This window comes from Amphiura filiformis, chromosome 15 (genome assembly GCF_039555335.1).
Source record: "Amphiura filiformis chromosome 15, Afil_fr2py, whole genome shotgun sequence".
Lineage (NCBI taxonomy): Eukaryota > Metazoa > Echinodermata > Ophiuroidea > Amphilepidida > Amphiuridae > Amphiura > Amphiura filiformis.
In genome coordinates, this window is record NC_092642.1 from 25073003 (window position 1) to 25096359 (window position 23357).

The 23357-nt window shown below is 37.6% G+C and overlaps 2 protein-coding genes across 2 annotated transcripts in view; one reads left to right on the forward strand and one right to left on the reverse strand.

The window, feature by feature from the left end:
* LOC140171427 (uncharacterized) overlaps positions 1–23357 on the forward strand; it is a 443410-nt gene that overhangs the window by 127720 nt on the left and 292333 nt on the right. The window lies entirely within an intron of this gene.
* Positions 1794–19452, reverse strand: LOC140171989 (extracellular matrix organizing protein FRAS1-like). The gene is made up of 11 exons (XM_072195337.1): positions 19291–19452; positions 18144–18371; positions 17129–17230; positions 13471–13719; positions 9609–9722; positions 6562–6705; positions 5836–5943; positions 4986–5219; positions 4654–4761; positions 3923–4150; positions 1794–2083 (listed from the first exon to the last, which is right to left on the reverse strand). Exons 1-11 carry the CDS (start codon positions 19388–19390, stop codon positions 1794–1796), a joined length of 1905 nt encoding a protein of 634 aa, XP_072051438.1. The 5' UTR covers positions 19391–19452.

Below are 23357 nucleotides of genomic sequence, written 5' to 3' on the forward strand. Positions count from 1 at the left end.
AATTCCTCCCCGGTCAATTTTGTTTTATTTCGTGTTTAAAAATAAACATCATAAACTTAAAAATGGTATATCATTTGACTTCAAACGATATCCAGAAGCGTGGTTATGGTTTGTTAAACTTTGCTCCTTCGACAAAATTATAGCTTTTTACGTTTTTACATGTGTCTCTTTTTCCACATTGCTGGCAATATATATCAAACAGTCATAATTGGCGGTCATTTCAAATCATCCCCAAGTCAACGAGGTTTAAGAAAGTTCTCTCATTGTTAATTGTTGGTTATGCATACCTGTACAAAATACAATGCCTGGTAACCCACCACTTGAACAGGATTTAGCAAAAGCAAACAAAGACCAGAGCTATTAAAAGTTCTATAGCCGGCCATCTAAGGTAGAAGCTTATTATCCACTTCAACAATAGGATTATTGATTAGTTTTTGACTATCAAAATAAGACGGATGTCGGGCCAGCTTAAGTTATCGATGAATACGACCTTCGTACACATTTTACACCGTAACACAGAATACAATTTAGGGAATTTACGGCTCGTTTGTGCTGCCGGGTCACATATAGTAGATTTCAAGGACTTACCTCAAATACAGTTCAGTATTATCTCAATACGAGTAATAACCAGGAACCTGGAATCAAAATTGTAGGGAAAACACAAGAAAGCTATAACATTGAGTGCTATACAGGATAACCTTACAGTCTGTTCATGTATATGTGACCATCCATCTCAAACCGCTCGTAAAGTCGGCAAATTGTATTTCGAGTTACAGTCCAAAATGTGCATAAAGCTTGCATTCAAAATGATTGTCCTACAAGTTTCTCATTTCAGTCCAGTAAAATACCAATCTTTAATCCTATTGTTGAAGAGGATAATAAGCTTATACTTATAGTAAATAGCTTTAGTCTTTTTTTTGCTTTGGCTAAATCCTGTTCAAGTGGTGGGTTAACCAACAATTAACAATGACAGGACATTCCTGAACCTCGTTGACTTGGGGATGATTTGAAGTGACCGCCAATTATTACCATTTGATATTTAATACCAGCAATATAGAAAAAAAGATATATTGAAGCACCAAAATAATGTATCTGTTTACTGAAGGAGCAAAATTTAACAAGCCATAACTCCGCTTCTGGATATCGTTTGAAGTCGAATGATATATCATTGTAAAGCTTATGATATATATTTTCTAAACACGGAAGAAAACCAAATTGACCAGGGGCCGACTTTACGAGCGTTTCGATGTGGATGGTCACATATGTGGTCTATAGTATACAAATATTGACTGCTATGAGGGCATGGTTAAACTTATAGGCCCAAGGTGAGCTCAAAACCATGACTATGCCCCGAGGCGTAGCCGAGGGGCATAGTCATGGTTTTGAGATCACTGCGGGCCTATAATTTTAACCATGCCCCGAATAAAAAGCAGTCAATATTTGTTTTATATACCAAATCTTAAGATTCTTGTCATCTGTTTGGTTAAAAGCATCGATTTTGGGAAGAGAAATTAATAGTTTCAAGGGAGTTTCAATGCGAACGGCATACAGATTACAATCTGCGATTTCTGCGTAATTATAACGCGTGAAAACATTAACGCGTGCGTAATATCATTTTACGCTGGAAAAAACGCGCAGTTTGATCTTGACGCACGTGACCGGTCCATAGTTCATTTCCATGGACCGGTCCATAGTTCATTTTGCGGGCATAGTTAATTCAATGACTGCACTTTCAACCAATCAGATGACAGGAATCTATATATGAGGTATATAACACTGAATATCAGAATCCCTCAACCACGTTTCAACTGCTTATGAGAATGGGTCCTTACCTGTGGTTGATATGGATAAGGACCAATACCAGTGACCAGATCCAATGGAATACCGTATTGAGGAATTGGTCCAGGCCTGGGTCCAGGGCCTCTCAGAACTGGACGCTCTCTTGGAACAGGGAATCTCCGTGCAGGCCGTAAAATTAACAAAAGGCAACAAGCTATACCAGCTATAAACCCAATAATCACCAGGCTACCAACACCAACTGCGATACCAATGATAGCAGCGCGGGACAATGGATCAGCCCTTCCTATTTGGGAAGAATACAATCAAGAAGAAAAAGAAATGAAAATAGATAAAAACGAAACAAAATAAACAAATAAGTATACAAATCATTCATACAAATAAGTTCTACAAGATTAATGGTTAGGCCTACTTCTCGGAAAGCAGGAACAAACGAACAGACTGTGATACGAATGTGATACGATAAACCTTCTTTGCTTACTTCTCATTTTAGTTTTAGACAAATTAATCCTAAAATGGCCTCGTAGTGACAAACAAATGTGGAAATATTATATTCAAATAATTCAGCTATTTACTTATTCTTCCATCATTAGATTCAATGATAACTTGAGCTTTCATGGGCTCAATCACGACACCATTCTGTGCTAGAGACAATTCTATAAAGAAAGATTCGTCATTCTCTGGATTGTCATCGTTCACAATGATCACGGTGAATTCCGCTGTTGTTACAGCTGGTTGGAAAGAGATCACCCGTAAATTCAGTGGTTGATAATCATCATCCGCCTCTGCAGAATCATCGATAGTAGTAGCTCCTAATATCAATATAGATTCGATTTGTAAAAGCTTTTAACTATTGTATTGGCCTTTTGCTTATAACATATTTTGTAGCTTTTCATTAGTTTATTGTTTGCCTGTTTCCTTTTTTCATGTGTCAGTTTAGCCCAGATGAAGCCTTGATGGCGAAAAGCTTTGGCCATAAATAATTTTTGTGATACAGACTGCAACGCTTCACCACTTCCAATCTCTCATATCTTTATGACTTTTTATTATTTTGTTTCTGTCTATTTTAATCTTTATCTTGAAAAGCACTTTGCAGCAAAGTTACACCTTCTGGTGTACTGTATTACATATTAATTCCTGGGATGGAGGCCATGGGCCTCAAGGTTGAACAAAATATAACTTGTATTATCATCTGATTGAGAAGGTTAAAGAAGAAATAAACATAGAAACAAATTCCTAAGTCTCTACGTTTTAACCTTTCAATACTCTTTTCAGCAAATAATACTTTTCGATATTAATATAGTATTCTTTAATTACTTTAACTTCAACAGGGAGGGATCATACGAAACCATTTGTTTGGTAGAACTAAAACAATAAATGAATAGAGAAAGAGACCGAAACGAAGGCCGTGTGATAAATTAGAATATCAACCACTCAAGGAAATAAGGGAGAGGTAAACAAACTTGAACAGGTAACGGAAACATTAAAAATTTGGTGCAGATGTATGCGAACTTTGCAAAACAAAACAATTATCACAAATATTATCTTCGAAATAATAAACTAATACTGAATACTCACTGACACTACCATATCCATTTGCATTGCCTGTTCTTTGTACTTTTATTGACACTGTTAAACTATCCTCACTAGTTCGATAAGTTACGATGCCATCCTCGCAATCCTCATTAGATGTAGGTACAAAGAAGAAATATCCTGGGGGAAATATATAAATTTGGGTAATATTTTTAAGACTTTCAGTTAAATTCAACAATCTTTCCATTTGCATTATACATGAGTTAGGATTATATAAAGAAAAAGAAACACAAGAAAATTAAACTCTCAACATTGATAATAAATGATTAATGGTTAGGCAATAGAAACAAATTCGTTCGATATTTCGATCGACCATCGATGACTGGTCGATCCTTTTCATTTATGAAATCAATTAAATGACTATTGCTAATTGTGATAACATATGATTTTTTTGTCTAAATTAGTTGTTAGTTCATTAATAACAAGCATCAATGCAGCATCGAAGTTCGATCCAAAGATCGAAAAATTTGTTTCTGGTGCCTTAGAGCTTGCTATGAACAACCGATATGACAATAATATGGTATCATCTTACCATCGTCATCAATGATTGTGATGATCAGACGGCTGTCTTGTATCATTTGCCCATCACCCGATAACACATATACACTGAACGTTTCTTCCTTGTTCTCTTCAAAATCATTATCATCAATGGGTATTCGAAACGTCAATTCTGCCGTCCCAGATGGGAAGGAGAATGTTTTGATATTAAAACCCTGGAAGTCGCCGGAATGAGTTGCTGTACCATCCACAGTTCGTAGAGCTAAAATATGGGCAACATTACAGATAAGGAAAGACGGCAATTAATTTCAATAGAATTCAGTCAATGCTTTGTAACAACCTTAATCAAATTGCGTGTGCTCCTTTTATCACGTTTTGCCGTACAATTCATGTTTCTATAGCTGTATACCTCAAAACTGAACAAAGTGTTCTCAAAGACATTATTGCCTCACTTCTTTTCAGCAGTTCCTTCGGTTGAAGTCGTAGATATAAAATTAATTTAGTTTTAAGATACCTATTCCAATACTTTTGAATGTCAATATTTGAAGGTTAAAATGTGCACATTGGGCTATTGCATAAACCCTTTATGGAAGACATGACGTTAATCTTGCACTCCGGAGTATGAATTTCATATGGGGTTACCTGAATGGGTGACTCCATTTGAAATATGAACCCCTTGTGTGGTATATTAAGTTCATTTCTTTCACAGGGGCGTATGGATTTACTGAATTTACATTCATTACATTCATCCTACTTTTTACTCACAGACAAAAGTGTCAGTATTGATACTGCCTGATCTTCGTATGGTGACTTCGACATAGCCTGGTTCGGACTCGACAACGGTAGGGCTGTTCGTGCTCAATGAAAAGAAACCTGAATACAACGTATATTTAGTTTGATTATAAATTAAAAATGATCACTAGTGGTATAATAATAATAATGATAATAATAAAAGGTAACAACAAAAACAAAAACAATAATAATAATAAAGAAGAAATAATAATAATAATAATTGCGATTTTGGAAATTGTCATGTGTTTCAAGTCCCAATGGAAACTATAATGTTCATCATAACAAATAACATAAGGTTAACATACTCCTGCTATTCAGTATGGTGACGGTTGCTTCGTCATAATCTGGATCTACTGTTCCAAATTGACTCTGTACAGTCAAAGACATAATGAAGGTTTCGTTTCCTTCCTGAATATCATTGTCAGCAACTATGACAATGGACACTGTAGCCTCATCTTGCTCAGGAGCAAACTCAACCAGAATCTCTTCTTGGCGATAATCTTCAGGGTACGTAGCTGTCGCTGGTGATATAGTTACCACTGAAATAATTATAAAATAATATATGTTATTTTTCCAAGTTTCGTAAATTTAATCTAGTTGTAACCGAGGTGGTAATTTCAAAAAGGTGACATTCTGTAACTTGACCTATTTATCTTGTATATTTTGAAAGGGTCCCAGAAGCATCGTGGAAATCCACACTGCTTATATAATACTGATTCTGAAGGGAAAAAATCGGGGGCGCTGGAAATGCACAGACCCGTCTGTCCTTTTCATTTATGAGTATCTCCATTTTGTAAGACATTTTGGTCGTCTGATATCATGATATATTAACATGAAATGCGTTTTTTGGAAATTATTATTTCAAAAGTGCAATGGCACAGGCTTTGTGCTGGGACTATGAAACCTGTATGATAATGATCTAATAACAATAACCCATTCGTTTCGATTGCGCTATTCGAAGGGCGTGGGCGTCTCGACTTGCGAACGGGGCTCTCGTTTCTCGGTTTGCGAACGGGGCTAGTTTTAATGTGCAAATTTAAATTATTTCAAAGCAGAAAAATGCCGAAATAAAAAAAAACTTTCAGCGTAACTTTTTTCATTGTTTTTTTAAAAGTCGATTAATGTTGTTGTAACACCAATGAAAATTTAACTTACACAAGGTAACATATCCGGCAGTCGCACCAGGGCGTAGGATTCGTGCATTAAATATACCCACACCCTCATCCACTGTGTACGAGGTGTCTTCAAATCGAAATGTACCACCTGATGATAATAATAATAATTATTATAACAATAATAACAACAACAACAACAACAGCAACAACAACAACAACAACAACAACAACAACAACAACAACAACAACAACAACAACAACAACAACAACAATAATAATAATAATAATAACAATTTCTCCCATGAGCAGCAAAAAGTTAGAAAGAACGTGTTCTTCAAGCGATTTAGATTTTCCTGATCTTGCTTGATCATGGCATTATATGAGTAATATAATAAATTAATCAACTTTTGAAAATTCCGGGTAATAATTCCTCTTCATGAACAGTATAACCACCTCGTTTTTCTGTAGAGTTTTTGCCGTTTTATTTGAAAAAAATTAATTCGTTTAGTTTCTTGCGCAGCCATGTACCAATAGCAAGACTATATTCTTGTCATGTCCAATGACATTGTCAATGTTGGACAATCGGGTTTATTTATTTTTTTTTTTTTTTTTTTTTATATATTTTTTTATTTTTTTTTATTTACACTTTTAATAATGTTCTAACAGTTAACAACTTCCCCTTTCTCACTACATTAGAATTTCTCTCATAAAATACAATAAAAATCACCCAAATATAAATGAATAAAATAATAAACTCTGTACATACTATCATCATCATCCGAAATAGAGATATTTGCAGCCCTTCGATTAGGAGCAATGTTGTCTAATCCTCCAAAAGTATTCGATCTAACAATGACTTGGAGAATTTCATCAAATTCCGGCAAAAAGTTATAAGCACAAAATGTAAAAACTGAATAGGTACTCTAAGCATGCTCAGAGAGCTACACACACTACAAAAAAGTATTGCAACATCGCTAAAAAAGAAGTATTCGACAAACTTTCCGGGGACAAACAGTTCATACAATATCATGCCAATCTCATATTGTACTAGATGACAATGTTCTTTGCATAATATACTTAGTAATTATGACTAATAAATTGCTAAAGTAGATGGTCATCCCCACCCCCACCCCCCCCACCCCCACTTTTGTTGGTCATTCGGGGAATGTCACTGGCATATTGACCAATGGCGAGAAATCACTTCCTGCTCGGGCTCCGTTTGTTTCCGCTGTTGATAAATCTTTATTGGAAACGAACGTCAAAAGGGTCAATGATAAATCGTAATCATTGATGTAGAAAACATATAAATGCGTACACCCCCACTTTTGTTGGTCATTCGGGGGAAATCAGTCATTTCCCCCGAAATGAATGATTTCGCCCGCACCTTACACTCCTAATCAGACTCCATTCGGGGAACCGAACAACCTGTCCAGCCCCCCCCCCCACACACACACACACACCCCCACTCCACTCAATGTGCTGCGCACGCCACTGTCGTAAGTCCACAAATGGCCAGATGCATTTAGAATGGTCGCCACATGGTTAAATTGGTTTCAGCCCCGGGTTTCAGCAACGTATCAGGAAATTGGTTACGAAATAAGGTTGCACGAAGTGGTGCTTGGAAGAAAATAACAGTCAAGGATTGCTGACGTCTAACAAGGGTTATGAATTTCAAATAATCAGGTCACGTGGTTACTACATAAAGGACATAATGACATTAAAGCACGTATAATGAACACACAAAACAATGTTTTGGGTGCCTTATGAGGTAGCAACGTAATCTTTCTTTTTGAGTCCTCATACCTTGAAGGACCTTTGTCTTCATTCTTCCGCCACCATTTCTCCGATACGTTACAGAAATCAATTAAACCATTTTGTATGCACTTGGACATTTTCTGGACTAGAGTTTCGTCCTCATTCCGCCATTCTAATACGCTCATGATATCACCACAGTGGACACGTCAATCCCATTGATTAAAGCATAACATTTTCATACAAAATAGATTAACATTTCTTTGCCATAAAATGTTAGTTTTTACTGTCAGATATATCCCCTTTTATTTTTGAGCCGAACAATTACGGCAAAGCAAAGAAAATTGGAATTTACTACCAGCGCATATGTCGCCAATACGTACCACTCCTTCGGTCATGTTATGGTACGACCCTTTGTTGTGTAGATCACCGTCCCGCACGCCGTGTACGTACTGTGTGTTATGAACATCGTGTACGCGTTCGACTAATACTTTCCTCGTAATAATAAAACGCCGGTTCCGTCGTTTTATTCAAAATCTCTGATTTTGACAAAACTACAGCACCTAGAGTCTTGATTTTTGCAGGGTATATTGGTTTAATAAAGTACAATATAATCGTGTAAAAATGGATTTTAAAAAATCAGTGAGGGCGTCCTCCTCAGCAAATGTTATAATATGGCTTTAACCTAATCTTAATTATTTTACGCAAAGAACATTGCTATCTAGATTCTAATGAATTTGACAGGATATTGGATCAATGTTCAACTTACAGTTTGTCGAATTCTTCTTTTTAGTGATGTTACAATACGTTTGTGTAGTGTACGTGTGTATTTTCCATTTCAAAATAGTATAGAATCGTATACCGTAAAACCCCGTCTCCAAGCATATAGAGTGCTTCTGATGAAAGCTACATTAATCCAGGCACCATTATGGAGTTCGAACACATAAATGACGGATCCAAACATATGCAAACAAGTATTATTTTAAGAACAATCTATTGTATTGGTATATTTACGCTTGCTTCGAATTAATTTAGCTTTCATCAAAAACACTATATATGCTTGTAGACGGGGTTTTACGGTAAATCATTTACCGTACTTATTGAGAAGTGTTAAGGGTAAAATTCTGAACGAGGATTTAACTTAGTAAAGCCATGATTTCTCCGTGATACGGAAAAATGGAAAAATTCACGGAATTCGGGGTTGCTCACGGAAATTTGAAAATGCGGTAAGGGAGTGTTCATAAATACTTTGGTGGGGTGGTTGGAAAATTTGGAACCTCGAACGTCAAAAAAATTTTGATCCCCCCTAAAAAGGTGGATTTTTTTTTATCCCCCTTTATATGGTCTAAAATTGTTTTGATCCCCCCTTCATGTCCTAAAACAGAAACCAAAAATATACATCATTAACAGAGGCATAGATTTCTGTTTGACATTGGGGTTTGAGAAAATTCCCAGTGAATCCAGCACCTTTTGCCGACTAAAATAAGTATATGGTATAAATTTGCAAAAAAAATTGCAATATTGAAGCTAACTTGGTGAAATATAGTACAAAACTGGAATTAATTTGCGCAAAAAAAAAAAAGGGGGTTAATTTTGGTTAGAAACCCATATACAGGCGTTAAGATTGGGGGATGACTGTATGGACCATCCCCCTATCAAAATAGGAAAAAGTGATTATTTAGCAGTAATCAACCATTATATAATCCATTCTAGCATTAATTCTAGGCCTACGATGCCAGATTCTAGCCATACGGTACTACAGTAAAATATAAGACAAAATACACTTTTAAAACACGTTTGTTTTAACTCTTCAGTGCTTCATTGTGGAAAAAGGAAAATCACGGAAATCGTCCAGTTTGTAACACGGATTTTAAATTTTATAACAGGAAGAAATCATGGCTTTAGATTTAAGCATAAATAACCTGTCATGACCTTATAGAAATACTACATGTGATAGCAGCTTGGTCTCACACTTGCATCTTTTTTATCTTCAAGTCTAGTATATCGGTATGTTATAGGTATAAGAACATAATTAAAAAGATAACGACATTAGTGACTTACACACAGTGACTGGATATGACAAGTTGCCTCTTCTAGTCAATGATACTTGTACATCTGTATCAGAGCCAGTAGTTTCAGTTATTTCGTACAGTATTTGATCAAACCCAATGAGAACTGTGGAAACGCAGCAAAGACTGAATCAAATAATTGCTAACATGGCAGAAGCCTACCCCGATTCCAAAAAATAATACAGAACTAATTTTGTTGGGATTATAAAAATATTAGCCTGTTTTGCCAAATGAAAGCCAAATGCTTTGGAACTTGAAAACGCGCACAAATGCAGTCACACACGTCTAAGCATTCAGAATCTTGAGTATAGCCTAAATAAATATAGCACATCAGGCCAGGCCTCAATGCGCTGAACAATAGAAAAGCAAAACAACCAACCCTACGAGTTATGCAAAACTACATATTCTAAAGAGCAACATATAACAAATACAATTCCTACAGAGCAAAGTAACTCAATATAATTTCATACAGATACAGCAGCGTAGCCAGCCTTTAAGTGTGGAGGGGCAAAGCAAAAGTTTTTGTCCCCATTTGTTAATTTTTCGTGCCAGTTTTAGTGCATTTAATAACACTATTACTCTTTGCCATCCTCATTTTATCCCTGAAAATTGTTTATGAGAGGGTGCAATTTCCACCCCCTGCCTCTGCCCGTACGCCATTGTGAATCATATCAATGTGAACCATAGTGTAGTATTAAGGGTAGACGAGGTATTGTTGGTCGAAGCAGCCAAAAAATCTACAAATCATATACTTTGAAAAGTGTTGTTATTTCAGCCCTCTTTATAACATATCTCAAAAACCACATGACTTACAAAAGTATATCTGTGATATTTGAATTCTTCTACACACTCGCTATAAAATGATGCTAGCTCATTACCATTCGCATGATGATGTGAACTACCAAATCGCAACAGTTTAAAATATACTCTTACACTTGGAAAAATAATCATAATTTCAAAATTCAACAATATTGGAATACATTTGTTTTTGTAATAGATGCGCTATCTAATCCTGTACATTATGACACCACATTGAATCCAATGGGCTATTCCAGAAATTAACGGCACCTACCCTAAAGAAGACATGGGATTCCCAATAAGTTTGCGTTTTCCCATGTCTTCTTTAGGGGTAAAAAGCCGTCCTCAGCAATTGCGAGCACCAACATGCGAGGGGGGTATACACCCCCCCAAACCCACACACACACATTTGAACATGAGAGTCCGTGATCATTATTTTTAGAATCCAATTAAATATTCATAGCTGATTGATCATTGATTATCGGTTATCGACTATCGATTAACACCATCTCAAACGCTGCTTACCAGCGTGCTAAGGTAAGACTGTGATGAAATCCGTAGGCATGATACTCTATGCACTACTGCTGGCTATGATCTGACCTCGCAATTGCTGAGGACGGCTTTTTACCCCTAAAGAAGACATGGGAAAACGCAAACTTATTGGGAATCCCATGTCTTCTTTAGGTAGGTGCCGTTAATTTCTGGAATAGCCCACGGTCTGCCCCCCCCCCCCCCCAACTTCATAATCAGAAGCTTTTCCCACCACGCTAGTAGATGTCATTGTAAAGTAGTGCTAGAGTTGGTGCGGTGGGGGAGAATATATAATTACAGATAGTGGATAACCGATAATCAATGATCAATCAGTGCAGACGACTGACCGAGTAGCGGTTGTGCAGCGAAAAACTTGAAGGTGGACAACTATGCTAACAGGTAATATTTCAAGTTATTTTTCTAAAAATGAGCACTAGATATTATATTGATGGTGTAAGCTTCTTTTCTGTATGATCAGAAAAAGTGCACATGCACAGTGTGGTCGTAAAAGTCATGATGCTGTGTCACATCGCATGTTTAATGCTACATGTATAAGCTTACATGCGATGTGACGCAGTTATCATGACTTTCAGTCTTACGACCACACCGTGCATGTACACAACATTTCTGATCATACAGAAAAGAAGCTTACACCATCAATACAATATCTAGTGCTTATTTTGAGAGAAATAACTTGAAATATTACCTGTATGCATACTTTTCAACATTCACAACCATCGTACATCACATTTGTACAATTGATTCGTTCGATCAGACATACGAGTTCTAAACTTTGTTGAGCCTGTCGAACTAACCAAGATTAGTAGAAAGAGACATCGTTTTTACGGCTAAACATGCCTTATAAATCACTAATTAGTAGAGTGAGACATCGTTTTACTAACTCTTATTTAGTAGAACTTACAAAATAATGTTTTCAGTGAAGATTCCAACAAGCGCAACAAAGAAACAACACAGTTTCTTCAATGAAGCTTAATTTAAAGCAGTTTTATTTCAGTTTTTACTTCTCTGTACTTTTCATAACTTTCATTTTATTTGACAGTTCTTTTGTTTCAGTTTTCTTTTGTTCCTTTTGTTTTAAGTTAAAGGCAGCGGCGACGCTAGAGGGGGTATAGAGGTGTGTGATATGATCAAAACCATATGATTGTCGGCAAATGTAGTCAAAGCTATGTGATTGTCGGCAAATTGCAAGAGTACTATAAAAGATTAATACCTCGCGAAAGTGTGTTGTTGTTACATAATAGACCTAGTGTAAATTTTATAGTAGTTACTAATTTCAAAAGATTTGTCGAAAAAAAACTTTTTAGATTCTTGAGCGCCGTCCTGTCTAAAAAAAATTGGGTCAACAATTCACAAAATATTTCCGTCGGCAAAACATGCTGTACACCCCCGGTCTAGCGACGCCCCTAGTTAAAGGCACGCATAAATTAGCCATTCACCTCTCTCAAACCAGATGTCTAGTCCTTGGGAGTTTTGTGTATTGCATGAGTGAGGCTTGTGACGGCCGGGGTGACGGCCAATGTAAGTTCAATAAACCAGCAATATTGTCTTAGAGCATGTAGAGAGATCGTATATCAAAACATGAACAATAACCGTAGACAATTATTTAACAAAAACGCATTTTACTACAATCCCGACTACAATAATGATAATGTAATTATATAATAATGTACGATGATGTTAAATTTGTTTTGTATCAGGGTCTCATGGGAGACCAGTACATATTACTGAATTGAGTTTACCCTGAATAAATAATGTTTTACTACTACTGTACAAACAGCTCGACGTCAATGCCCTGAAAGACAATCAGGCCGAGGGCTAAAAGCCCAAAAGGCCCGGGGGAGGGGGGGGGGGGCACTCCAACTTTGGAGGTATGTAGGGCTGTTAAGACCCCCCTTCTTCAGCATCGCTGCCACCCAAAGACCCCATATTTTTTACGAACACATGCTCTGTCATACGTCACCCGAAGACCCCCTATTTTTCCATTTGATCTGTCACCCAAAGACCCTTACAAGTTCAATTTGAACATCAACTTTCATTTTCACTGATTTTGTTACTTATTTTGAAAAAACAATGAAATTCAAAGCCATTTAGAACTAGAAATTCAATTTTCGCGGTTTTTATGGCGCTGCTTCGGCTCTCACCCAAAGATTCCATTTATAAAAAAGGTCATGTTCTCACTGCACCCAATGACCCAATATTTTTTACATTTTGCTCTCACCGAATGCCAAAAATCATGCTCTCACCCAATGACCCCATATTTTTACATTTTGCTCTCACCGAATGCCCCTTAGTGCGAAAGTGCCAGCCCTACACCTATATCCATTTCATATTGAAGTTCCCCCCCCCCCCCCGGCCAAAAGGTAACCGTTTGAAACTGACCAGTTGCCTAACTTAAATGTATCTATTGTATCGAACTTGAATTACATTTACCCCCTCCAGCCCCCCCACCCCCCCACCCCCGTCCAGCCCACGGCCATGCAGTTCGCCGGTCACTGTCTACTTACAATCATCATCTAAGATGTCAACAATAATGATATTTCTTGTCAAATCCAGGGTCAAATCAATCACTTCGTTGGGTTCGCTGATAGAAATACGAAATCTCTCCAGGTCTTCGATCTCTCCGTCTTCGTAAATTTGCACCGGAATCACCTTGCTGTATTCGTTAGTATTAAATACTACCAACATTGAAAGTGCTTCAAAATCAACCCCAGTAGTTGCGCCATCAGCATCATGATCACTGCTTGTGTTAAGATCTGGACGGAAAAAATGTCAATACGAATTTACGAACAACAATGTTCAACTCAGGTAATTGGGTCAATGTGTTTGTTCATTCATTCATTCATTCATTCATTCATTTATTTTTATATTTGAACCCATTGCCATCATAACCGCAAATAGACTAGTCATGATGCAGTCATGTCTACAGTAGAATTCATCTCGACCTTTGCAGGACTTAACCCCATTAAAAGCTATTAAACCAAGATAACACTCATTGAAACAGCTCAACTGATTAAATCGGATCTTCTCTGGCTGTGCACATGTGACTGTTTTCATGTGCGATATCGCAATAAAGTTTGGGTATTATAGCTTCAGTTGGGTAACCGATTATAAAGGAAACGAAAGGAAACAATGGTATGTGTACTTTTGTTCACGAAATGAGACAATGGCGTGCTTTTTGTAAACCAGCATTTTTGAAAATGAGCAACATAATGATTGTTGACTTAACACGGTTTGGAAATAATTTCTTCATATTTTTGGTGTTATCTGTCGTTTACATATCCTTCCTAAAACACAAAAGTACGACCCTCTCCAAACACCTAAATTAGCTAAAAATTTAGGACATGTTACAAAACTATATTGTCTAGAATTTTAGAAGAGTACTTTTAATATTGGCCGGTTATTTTTCACACAGCGACGTTAACTAGGCAATGTACTATTACCTATAACATTAACTAAAACACCAAAGTACGAATATTTCCAAACATCTAAATTAGCTAAAAATTTAGGACATGTTAAAAACTATATTTTCTAGAACTTTAGAAGAGTACTTTTAATATTGGCCGGTTATTTTACACACAGCGACGTTAACTAGTCATATCCCCATACTTTTAACGTAGGGCTATTTGTAGAGGTCACGCGTCAATGGGAAAGAGCACTGTGTATTGTGTATAGGAAAACGGACAGTAACTGCAGTATGTCAACTGGAAAATGCAATGCACATGTCAGGAGAACACACGAAAAAAATTACAAGTATCGTGTAATCAACCTATGGTGCTCGTAATTCTGTCCTCGGCAGTATATTCAGGTATAGTGTCTTATAATAAATAAGCTTTCATACGGGAAGCCCCTTTAACACGATTCTGCAATTGGATGATATTGATAAAAAGTAAAACTAGAGATAATTTGCGCTCACAGAGCGCAGACAATCGCAAGGCATGTAACCCGTAACTGACCTTTTGACGTGACCTTTGACCTTAATGTTTCCCGAGGTTTGTTGTCACCGAAATTGAGCACCATACCCCTTACAGAAAGTGAAATTACGGTATAAGATTTGACCCCAGATAACCTTTGACCTGACCCCTGCAAATTGTTCCAAAATATACCCCTGGTCATTAAGTCTGTTGTCACAGAGTTTGAGTCCCGTACCCCTTACAGATGTACAGAAAATGCATTTCTAAAATTTGACCTCTGCATGACCTTTGACCTGACCCCTGTAAAATGTTCCCCTGGTCATGATATTTGTTGTCACCGAGTTTGAGCCCCATACCCCTTACGGATGTTGAGATATTGCAATTTTAAGATTTTACCCCCTTAATGACCTTTGACCCCAATTCTTTGTGCAACTTTCAGACACTGGCTATAGGCGATACAGGTATGCAAGTGACGACATTGTGTTATGTAATTTGTGGAAGAAGAAGCATTTTTAGTGAAAATCTCATTTTGGCCATAATGACCTTTGGATGACCTTTGACCCCGAGTTGGACAGGTAACATTTGTGCCCCCACCCAATGGTCCTTGTGTCCAAATATGGTCACATTGGCCTAAAGCATATGGCTACGATGGCTCGTTAAAAGTTTGACAGAAGAAAGAAAGAACTAGAGTCAATAGAATCTGGGTACACAGCGAATAGCTATCTGGCAACCATATTTTGACCTTTTGACCCCAAAGTAAACATTGACCTTTGGGGTCATAAATATTTGTAACATGTTAAGAATGTCGTAAGAATCGTTCCTGTTGAATTTGAGCTCGATTGGGCCTCGATTGGGCCAATATAAAAAACCCTCATATACACCGAGAAAATGCATTGTTACAGTTTTATGGAGATAAAAATTCTTGAAGTTATTTAGCTTAAAACCGGATATGACGTCTAAATGTTCTTTGACCAAAAAAATAAAAATACCGTGCATACATCGGGTAACGCTAATGCATATATGAAGTTTATGTCACTCTACGTTTTGAGATAAAAAAAAATAAAAATATTTGATGATTTTTGGTTTTTGACCGGAAGCGACCCCTTTATGACCTTTGACCCCAAAACTGTAGACACCCCAAAGACCCTGGTTGGTAGCAATGTATGTGTGCTAATGACAACACTCTGCTATGTAATTTGTAAAAACAGTGATTTTATGAATATTTTTAGCTTTCAGACCGGAAATGACCCCCTTAATGACCTTTGACCCCTTATCTGTGAGACACCGACCAAAGTCAAAGTCGCATTTTGGCCATTGTGAGCAGGTCAAAGGTCAAATGGAGTTCAATGTCATGTCACATGTGGGGACATGGTCACTGGTGTTTGTGACCAAGTATGGTCAAAATCGGTCAAAGCATAACAGAGCTAGGGCAAAACGTGATAAGTCACGCAAAATGTCACGTTTTGCTAAGAAAAAGGGAAAAAATCATGTTTTTGACCATTGCAGCTAGGTCAAAGGTCACAGCCAGGTCAAAGTCAAATGGAAGTTTGCGACTAGCCCAATGGTCAATTGGGTCAAGTATGGTTGAAATCTGCCAATGCCTTGCGGAGCTAGAGCTGGTTGCCAGAAAGAAAGAAGAATTGGCAAAAGACAGAACACAGCGAATTTGCAAATTCGCTGTGTAAGAACTGACCAAAAACAGAACACTCGCAAATTGGAAATTTGCGATTGTAACAATTATTCACAATGGTCTAAATAAAATCCTATATGTGATGCGATCAAGCAAAATCAGTCGGAACTCGGGAATATTGATTTTGAGATATAGCTACACAAAGGTAATATTTCCTTTTGTTTCCTCTTGTTTTGGAAACTCGGTTATTGGTAATATCTTTGGAACTGGTTGTTCAATTTTAATGGGGTTTTCTGCAAAATCCAGCTTTTTTAATGTTGTTTACTATCCTATAAGAAACTGAAAATTTAATATTTCTGAGTTACGACTGATTTTGCTTGATCGCATCACATATTAGCTTATATTGGTTAATAAAATAGAGGCAAACTTTACGGACATGACATAACGAGACAAAATTGGACTTTAAAAGAATAAATTGATATTATTATGATAAAGTGATAGCCGCAATGTAAAACAGACTCCCTTTCACTTCGTCCGAAACATCTACTGTATTGGTATGTTTTCTTCTACTAATTTGTTTGGTGCGTTTCTTTACTCTTATTAATTTTAAAGTTGACTTACGCACTTCATGCTGGAAGCCATCACCCCCTTCACGCATAACTGTTGCCCGAAAAATGTCTCCTTCTATTACTTGATCTGGGGTTTGTACAATCCATATAAGAGCTGCAAACAATGTATTAATAAAAGCGACACATGCAAATATCATTACATAGAAGAAACACGTTAGATGAGGAGTTGAGGTCATAACAAACATTTATACGAGTAATCACGAACACATCATCTGGTGTTCGTTGAAATTTACTTTTCGTCGATTCCTTGGGAAAGCCGTCATTTGTGTCATTTTGTCATCATCATTATCATCATCATCAATATATTATCATTACCAGAGAGCTTTTATAAACATAGAGTGGCAATAGATTACGTAACGCATTGTTGCTTTGTGCCGATTTGATTTACCGACACGCTATTTATCGAGAGGTACCTTTTGTTCGGGACAAAGGGTTTCCGCCATTAAATCGGTAACTGACCTGACAGCGTATTAACGGTATATATGCAGGCTACTGTCAGTAAGCGATCAAACGAAAGTCAGGTGAAAGCGCCTACACGAGCGATGGGTACCTTTTGTTCCCATACAACCCAAGGGTGTGATTGAGTAGCAGAAAGCATAAAAGGAACAGTTTAGCCGTCGATGTACAGTTCGTTATCACCCACTTGACTTTAGACGCTTCATTTGTGACGCCTTTACTTTCTAAACACTGTTTTTGCAGTGAGTGTAGAGACTAAACAGATAACAGCACTAGGCAGCCATTCCATGTTGTCAATGCCTTTATGCCTTACGTAATTGATACACCCAGTCAGATGTATTTCACACCTGCCAAACACAAGACAAACAAATTTAAAAACTGGACGTTGAATGTACACTCTCATGATTATTGATTGGCAACATTTTACACTATATACATCCATCCATTCCATCATTCAGTCATCTACCCATTCAACCATTCATTCATTTATTCATTCATTCATTCATTCATTCATTCATTCAATCAATCTTCGATCATTATATTGATCTTACCATCATCGCTTATAATGTTGACAGTAGTAACTATGTCCGTAGCATGTATAAGATTATCTGCACCGACAATGGTGACAGTAAATGTTTCATTCTCCTCAACCTCTCTATCATTTACGATTGGGATTACAATTGATGTAGAATCTGCTCCTTCACCGAAGTATACTCTGACAACATCAGGCGCGACGTAATCCCCAGGGTTGCTGGCAGTTACAGGCGATATTTCAAGATCTTTAAAATGAACAAAAAAGAATAATAGTCATTGTATATTCACATTTAGTGTGTGTGAAAGGTGTGTGAGTGGCACTAAATTCAAGGTTTATGTTATGGCAACTTTGGTTGGCTTTCTATCAACAAATTGAGGCAAGTTATCGATGGGTGTCAATCACGGGTTGACAGAGGCACGTTCATTCCCCCCCCGCCCGCCCGCCCACCCACCTTTCGGAACAATTACCCATTTTTTGTTCTTTTCAGCCGCTTTTTTGCCGATTGCCCCCCCCCCCCCACACACACACACATTTCAAGCCGGATTGGCGATTATTGGGGTGTGTATGTGCCAGTGTGGGCTCAATGTCTCGAATCGAGTCGAATCACCGAGAGCTCGAAACTCGACTGGATTTGAGTTGAATCTTTGTGTATGAAAGTCGAGTCAAGTCGCTGAGTTCAAATTATCGAGATGGAGTCAAGCAGAGTCGGTGCACATACAGTAGAGTCAGGTTATCAAATATTATTATGCATTGCATGTGTATAGACTTTGTTGAACTACGTTACTTCCACTGACAATTTTCGCAATCTAGTGTGATGAAAACATACGGAGGAGTCCATCTAATTTGTTTTAGAAAAAGCGCCAGCTACTCACCCTACTACCCTTATGATATGCCCTTTGTGAATTGCAGCCCCGAAGTGTTTCCTGAATGAAAACACACTTTGAAAGTCGACCAAAATCTGTAAAACTGACATAAGGCCTGACATGGGCTGCTAACAATTTGAATAGCAAGTTCTCAATCAAGGCTACATGTAGAAATCAAGGCCTAACTCCTTGCTTTTTAACATTGCTTCATGTATTTAGTTGCTCAGATTATTCATTGTATTATACAAATTGTTCGTCAGGATATAATGATGATGATACTGTTTTCTAGTGAAAACTTACCAACCCAAGCATTAAGAGGGGAGTATGGTGACGAATCTCCAATTATGATGATTTCAACTCCACCATCCCTTTCAGTAACGTCTTGCGTGGATACAGCCATGTGGACGGTAGCTGTAGGTACATAAATAAATGGTTAACATAACAATAATCTACTTATGAGTTCGTTAATATACGACTACACGTGCTTGTTTTGCCACAATGACTGTTACAGTATACGTCTCATCAACAACCTGGCATTATGGCTTGCACCTAAGAATATAGTACTGAAGACACGATATAGGGGTCCCTTCCAAGAGGCACGTCTATTGTCCAGTTGGTGTAATGTAGTGTGGAGACTGATGGCAACACTATCACTCTCTACCAGAATAGCTGATTAGCATTTACGTAAATAAAGCAGGAACCTGAATCTGGACTCTCATAAATCTTTATTATGTAATTGTACGAAGTAAATCACAAATATATAAGGAAATATATGGAGGTTATGATGGGTTATGGCGTAAATTCTGAAACTGTTGATTGAAAAAAAACTAATGCATGTACTCTATGAGTGCCGCTTGGGGACCAAAAGTATCCTGGTACCGCGCGTGTACTCGTGCAGCGACAATTCAATGACTTTGTGGCTGTCTTCTTCACACAGTACTCCGCACATTACATTGTAAGTTTGTCTTCCGAATTCAACCACCGCTGTCCCCAGGGCGCTGTCCGCGCAGTATTCCGCGAGCCACAGTGCAGTTACGTGATTCGACCTTTGCAGTACTTAAACCTGGTTAACGTGAAACTATTCCAGCAAAATCAATCGATAAAGTCTAGTTTATCCTCCACATTGAATGGTGCCCTGTACTTATGCCCAAATATGGCATTTGCCAATCGATTAATCACCCACTTGAAATCCCCTGGCTCGCTGCACTGACCAAACTTATGGACAGATATGGGAGCTGTTTTGCTGTTATCTGTCATTTACAGGAAGAACGAACATTTGCAGATGCCCCACATAATTAGTTTTTAGCCTACATGTAGGCCTAATGAATACATTATTCTTGATTAACATCAAGTACAAAATTAAAAATCACATAGGGCCCATGAATAAACATTGAATCCCCACTCATTAATAGAGATCAATATCATTGTCGACATGTAAATACGGTAATGGCCACTATAACAATCACCAAAAAATTGAATAAACAATAATATGCCTATTACTGATGAGTGACCGGATATCAGACAAAAATAACCTGCAAGTGAAAAATATGGCAACCTTATTGGAGGCGAGTTAGGCCGCATGATATTTTCAGTGGTTTTGAAACTTAATTTTACCCCCTTAACGTAAAACAACCCAAAAGTTAGCGTTTTATTGGAGTCCAATTCGCCAAACTGCCTAATTACTGTCTGTTCAATTAGCTTAGATTCTTGTCTTTTTAAGATATTTGAAAAAATAGATAATTGCGGTCAAAGTCATCAAAGAAAAGTGTTAGCACAGCCTTAGACCCAACATGATTTATACTATTCAAATTCCAAAGTTCAATTTAAAACCCCATTTCTTTTCAATTTTGCCTCATTTTAGGCATTTACTTGGGTCTACCAAAAGGGTTTGCGATCGTTTTACAAATCGAGTGGGACGGTCCATTCTTAACTTGAGGGCATAAACCCTATCGAATTTAGTAGTAAAAATCTGAACATCAATCTTTCTGCCATTTATTGTTATACTGTTCCGGTTATTGGATAAGGTCTATAGATGATGATGGTCCACCGGTTTTTGTTGCACGAATAGGTTACGTTACGCGTGATTACGTTTTATGCATAACCTTATTCTACAGTGACCTTATTCCGAGCATTATTTTTTTCCTAAACAATGACATTAAAATTATGGATCCCTATTTCAACTGGTTTCATCGATACAATGTAAATTGAGTTTTGTTTAATACGATCATACCTTCCCAAGAATATCAGCATTCCCTTGACATTTTCAGATACAGTGACTTTACAAGGATTGTTTTAAATATTTTCTTGTACAAAAGTTCTTTTGTTTCCAAATGTCCTTCTCATAGTTTGTATTCAACAAACAAAACGAAATAACAATTTGAAATAAATGTGCAGTTTTATAATAGGCTTAGGCCCACACCTTCTCAGATCCATCCACAATTCAAATAAATAAATAAATAAATACTATCTCAGAGCATCTAATTATTATGACATTCGTCCCCATTGCACTAAATGGTACCCGACGTTCTACGGCTTTTTATAAAATATCGCGGGAAAAGACCAAAATTGAAAAGAAATGGGGTTTGAAATTGAACTTTGGAATTTGAAAAGTATAAATCTTGTTGGGTCTAAGGGTGTGCTAACACTTTTCTTTGAAGACTTTGACCACAATTTTTTATTTTTTCAAATATCTTAAAAATACAAGAATCTAAGCTAATTGAATAGACAGTAATAAATAATAGATTATTTATGCATTTACTACAAATAATAAATTATTTATGCACTTACTAACAACATTCAAAGTGATATAAGCATATCGTCCCGTAGGCCAACCACTATTTGCTGCCTTACACTGCAGTACCTGGCCATCATGCTCAGTTTGGTCTGCAGTGAAGGAAATCGTCTTCAATACCGGATCAGCAACGCAATTTGGAGTTAGCTCAGTATTAGGATGTGTTTCGATCAGATCTCCACTGATTAGCTGTTCTCGATGGCAAATAAAGAAACATTAGGTAAAGCCATAAAGTGTGATTTGCATGCTCCACAGCGACGCCCTCAATTTTTGTCAAATTTCTACTTTTTGTAATGCCCAATGGTGTGCTAAAACACCACGTGAAAGACTAAGTCTGAAGTGCTCTAATTACAGTTAAATTTAAATTTGTACTAGAGCGGTTCCCGGCAGGCCCGAAGCCGGCAACTCCCATACTATGACTAAACATTCCAAGTGGGACCCCAAAACAAGGGCCCACAGGGCAAGAAAACATTTGTAACCTAAATAAAATTAAATGTAACAGTAACCTTAATGTAACATTAACCAGCAGCAACATTAATGTAACATTGACCAACAGTAACCTTAGTGTAAAATTGACCAACAGTAACCTTAATGTAATATTGACCAACAGAGGGGGTAATTTCGACAAAGGGTAGCCTTAATATAACATTGATGACCAATGCAACAGTAACCTTAATGTAGCATTGCACGACCAGAAGGTGTTATTTATGACGTATGTTTAATGCGTATTATAGTCACTGAATATCGAATGTAATTCAGTGCGATATAGACTGAATATTAGAGAGACAAGGATGGATAAGCGCACTTGTACCGAGATATTGATGCGTCTAATGTCTCCTGAGCTCCCCTGTGGTGAGGCTCCTGCATTAAACGCATCTCAGTACGCGTGCATTATAGGTCTGTCACACTACGACGGACTGGATTAACGTACATCACCGAATACAAAAATATTTTATTCGGTGGAAAAATCACCAGTCCGGCAGAAGATTCGGTGGGATTTTGGGTCCGATTCCCGTTCGTCTCTCTATGCGTTGTGGCCGCTAATAACCCTGCAGGCGTCTTATATCCGATCGTTCAACGTCCGACAAATGACCGGATTTGGGGGGTCCGATTCCCGTTCGTTTCTCTATGCGTTGTAGCCGCTAATAATCCTGCAGGCGTCTTATATTCGATCGTTCAACGTCCGACAAATGACCGGCTTTGGGGGTCAACGTCCGACAAATGTACGGATTTTGGGATCCGATTCCCGTTCGTCTCTCTATGCGTTGTGGCCGCTAATAATCCTGCAGGCGTTTTATATTCAATCGTTCAACGTCCGACAAATAACCGGCGAATCCGTGGCATGTGGCACCAACAGGGACGTCCACACTATCAGAAAAGTGGGGAGGAGAGGGTGTTTGAGAGGGTTTTGACCCCTTAGAGGCAGTGACGTAGCAAGCACTTTTTCAGAGGGTGAACAAAGTGGGGAAAGACAACTTTAAGGGGGAAAACTTTGACGAAAATGGTCAAATATTGGCTAATAAGTACAAAAGGGCTACAAATCTGATATATCAGGGCAACCAGAGTCCGGGGGCAA

What these genes read in the sequence shown, in the direction of transcription:
- LOC140171989 (XM_072195337.1), bottom strand. Translation starts at nt 19,390, where the DNA reads ATGGCTGTATCCACGCAAGACGTTACTGAAAGGGATGGTGGAGTTGAA. An exon ending in CCCTCTTAATGCTTGGGTTG is followed by an intron (nt 18,372 to 19,290) that starts GTAAGTTTTCAC and finishes TTCATTTTAAAG; the next exon opens with ATCTTGAAATATCGCCTGTA. An exon ending in CACCATACTGAATAGCAGGA is followed by an intron (nt 4,762 to 4,985) that starts GTATGTTAACCT and finishes CGTTGTATTCAG; the next exon opens with GTTTCTTTTCATTGAGCACG.